Source organism: Aethalodelphis obliquidens, unplaced genomic scaffold (genome assembly GCF_003676395.1).
Source record: "Aethalodelphis obliquidens isolate GAN/ISIS:26980383/991018 unplaced genomic scaffold, ASM367639v1 scaffold75, whole genome shotgun sequence".
Lineage (NCBI taxonomy): Eukaryota > Metazoa > Chordata > Mammalia > Artiodactyla > Delphinidae > Aethalodelphis > Aethalodelphis obliquidens.
Window position 1 is genome coordinate 779,852 of NW_020838019.1, and position 4,091 is coordinate 783,942.

At 43.0% G+C, this 4,091-nt stretch overlaps 1 protein-coding gene across 1 annotated transcript; it reads right to left on the minus strand.

Moving 5' to 3' along the window:
- Positions 1-679: 679 nt before the first annotated feature.
- CEACAM18 (CEA cell adhesion molecule 18) lies at positions 680-3,102 on the minus strand. Its single transcript, XM_027092193.1, is given in 5 exon segments — positions 680-975; positions 978-1,392; positions 1,394-1,539; positions 1,542-1,670; positions 2,874-3,102. Coding segments are annotated over 5 exon segments (1,152 nt in total). The 3' UTR covers positions 680-742.
- Between the last annotated feature and the right edge of the window lie 989 nt (positions 3,103-4,091).

A 4,091-nucleotide genomic window follows, 5' to 3' on the forward strand; every position in this document is an offset into this window, starting at 1 on the left:
TTTCCAGATCTTATTTATCCACTAGTTGTAAGTTGGTACCCTTATACAGCATCTTCTCAGTGCCCCCACCCCCAGCCCCTGGTGACCACCATCCTAATCTCTGTCAAAATAAGTTTTTTTTAACTTCATGCTGTTTTACCTTTATTGGGGTTTGTTTTCTAATAATAAGAACAATTTATATAATTTGTGAAGAAAAAAAAAACACTTCAGAATATACAGTAAAGTATACAAAGAAGGAAACTGAGATAACACTGTTGATAGGTAATATTTTCCACAATTTTTGCACAGGTGCGTATATATGTGTGTGTATATATATGTATATATATATATACATATATATGTGTGTGTGTGTACACATAAAACTGGAAAACACATACATACATACACACTGTAATATTACATCTATATCAGTTAACTAATCTATACTTTTCACAATATGATACTATCAGATGCAGGTTTGCATTATGCATTTCTAACCTGGCAACAAGTTGTGAACATTCTCTGCATCAGTAAATGGCTTTCCCCAGCGTGGTTTCTAACAATGACAGATTCACTCAACATGTGCTGCATCCCATTTAAGCAATTCCCGGTTATTGGGCATGTATAGGTTGTTCCATTTCTCTGTCCCTGGCAATGTTGAGAAGGGGCATACCTGATGGTCCCATGGTGTCGGATAAGGAAGTGGGGGAGTTGGAACCCTCCTTGCCCATCTGGTCTTGTCTTCTATGTCTGAGGTGGGTGGTCATGTAGCCCAATTTGCCCTGGTAGAGTAATGTCTGATCAGGGTATGAATGAGGAATGCACAGAAGAGGACACTGCCCACTGCTGTCACCATGATGAGAAATACCAGCAAGGATCCTGAGATAGTGAAACCTTTGCTAAAAGCAGTCCTGTGCCAGGGCACCTGGAGTTGGACTTCCTGATATCTGTATCTGCCCATCTGGTCCCAGATCAGATTCAGGAAGGTAATTTTTTCTCTGAGAAGTTCAGGAGGAAGTGGATCCACTGGTACTTGAATCCACAGTGGAAGTGGATCCACTGGTACTTGAATTCTGGTCTGAAATAGGAGATACACTCCATCTCCACCTGGGAGCCCATCTCAGCAGGCAGGATGCCATTGAAGTTACGGCGCTTACTCCTGATCAGCACACTGGAGGGACCATAGGTCAATGTCGGAAAGATTACTTCACTTCTCTCAATAATCTGTGGGAGGATTTCTATCCCACACTGAAGTGGTGAGTTGCAGCTACTGATCCTTTGGATGATGAGTGTCTTGTTGTCTGGGGAGACTGTCATGTGGTCATAGCTGGACACCTGTGTGTAACTCACATACCACTTGACGTTGGTGGCACTGGTATGGCAGACAGCAGCCACGGAATCCATGTTTTCTGCCCACGGAGCTAATGTTGACTGAGATGCCTGGGATTTCCAACTCTCGAATCTCAGGCCAGCCAGTTGCTCTCTGGGTCCCGTTGCTGGCTTCTACCCACACAGTGTAGCTCCCTGTATCACTTAATTGAGACCCCCTGATCAGCAGTCACCTGTCATGTACATTCTTTCCCGGCTGTTGAACATGGGCCCATGCCACAAGGACCAGCTCCCCCCAGAGGCTGCATCTATGTCTGGAAAGGTCCATGAGCTGCGTACGTCCTCCTGGTGGAGGGGTCTCTCTAGGGACCAGGAAGCCTCTTATGCCCCTTCACAGACCTGCATCAAAATAACTTTTAAATAAGTATAAAATTAAAATTCTAAAGGTTGCTTATTTCTTTCTTAGTATTACATAAAATAAGGGTGTGGCTCACAGTTGATGATGTCTTAGATTTAATGAAGTTCAATATTTCATTTGGGAAGACACTTTTATTGGCCTTTTGGTTATGAACAGGTTGGCACCCCTATCCCTTCAGGCCCCCACCCCCAATATGGGAGGCACAGCTCAACAAAACCACAGGAATTTTCCATTCTTCAACATACATTCAGGCAGCCAAAGGATTGGGGCTCCTGAGAAAGAAAGGTGATGGGACAAAGAGAAAGGGCTCTGTAGGCAAAGGCTTGATGTCAATGAAGAAACAAGCAAGTGCAAGTTTTAAAGCTGAAGTAGTCAGCAGTAGTAGCAACAGCATAATCACACTATCTCTAAGCACCTAAACAAGTCAGGCACCAAGTGCTTTACATTAACTCATTTAATCCTGTAACAACTATATGAATTAGGTACAATTTTTATGTCCACCTCAGAAGTTCAGAAAGGCTAAGTAACTTGTTCAAGGTCACATGGCCAATAAGAATGACCTTAGTTAATTCCCTAGTCAGTTCCATGCAGTAGTGATGTCTAGAAAGCTTTACAGACCAAGATATATGTGGAGGGCATATTACAGCCAAGTGAAGGGTCTATCAGGTGAACACTCACTGTCAACTGCAAAAAATGTGAAGAGTTGAGTTAGGGACAATCCAGGAGCTTATGTCCCTAGCATAAGATTTAGAGAAGACTTAGAAAATTGTGGGTTACATAAGGAGTACAGTCAATTGATAGAGATAATGCCCAAACAAATGGGATTATCACTAGGGTGGAAGGCTGAATGGAAGTGAAGATATTCAAGCAAGGACCTTACCCCTCTAAGGATCTGATAGATTCTTCTCATTAGGATTCAAGCCTGTCCCAATCATCATACTGTTGTCTTAGGGAGATGAGAAAGGAGGATAAAACTTATATGGAAATAAAAAAGTCCCTGAATGTCCAAATAAGTGCTGAGAAAGAAGAACAAAGCAGGGGTCATCACATTTCCTGATTTTAAGCTATACTATAAAGCTATAGTAATCAAAACAGTATGGTACTGGCAAACACCAGTGAGCCTATAATTGGCCCCAGCCCTTGCTACCTGCTTTGGCCCCCTCTGCCACTACATAGGCACCTGCAGCTGGCCCCTGCAGCCGAGTATGTGCACACCACTGGCTCCATCCACCACCACTGCCTGCCCTGCTACCAGTCTTGGAGGTGCCACTTAGGAGCCCAAAAGATCTTGAAGCCACAGAATTCCTGCAGTGCTTGCCAAGGACCACACAGTTGTCAATACTGTGGACCCCAATGTCCTGGAGCCAAAGAGACATCATATACCATTGGACCCAGTGCCACCATGCACCTTTCCACATGGCACTCTGCATCACTAGATCAGGGTCACAGAATAACCAGTATGGGTCCCTATCAGCAGGTAGAAGGCTTCCCTTAACAAAATCAGTCAGTAAAGTCTGGAGGACGTGACTGCTTCTTCAAATGTGCAGATACCTATACAACACTACAGGGGTCATGGAGAATCAGGGGAAACATGTCTCCATCAAAAGAATACAGTAAAATTCCAGTATCTGACTGCAAAGAAATGGAAATCCAGGAATTGCCTGACAAAGAATTCAAAATAATTCTTCTATGAATGCTCAGAGAGCTACAAGAGAACACAGATGAAAAATTTAATGCTATCAGGAAAACAATACAGGAACAAAATGAGAACCTCAAAAAAGAGATAGAAAACATAAAAAAAGAACCAAACAGAAAATCTGGAGCTGTAGAATACAATGACTGAAATAAAGAATTGAATAGAAAGCTTCAAGAGCAGACCTGAACAAGCAGAAGAGCGAATTGGTGATCCAGAGGACAGATTGATTGAAATTTTACAAACAGAAGAGCAAAAAGAAAAAAGAATGAAAAGGAGTGTAGAAAGCCTACAGAAGTTATGGGACACCATCAAAAGAAATAATGTGTACTAGGGGAGAAAGGAATAGAAAGCTTATTTCAATAAATAATGGCTGAGAAATTCTGAAATATGGGGAGAGATTAGGCCATCAAAGTTCATGAAGCAAATATGTCACCTCAAACTCTCAATCCAAAACGTTTTTCTCTAAGACACATAGTAATAAAAGTGTCTAGGACTTCCCTGATGGTGCAGTGGTTAAGAATCCACCTGCCAATGCAGGGGACACGGGTGTGAGCCCTGGTCCGGGAAGATCCCACATGCTGCAGAGCAACTAAGCCCATGTGCCGCAACTACTGAGCCTGCCCTCTAAAGCCTGTGAGCCACAACTGCTGAGCCCATGTGCCACAACTA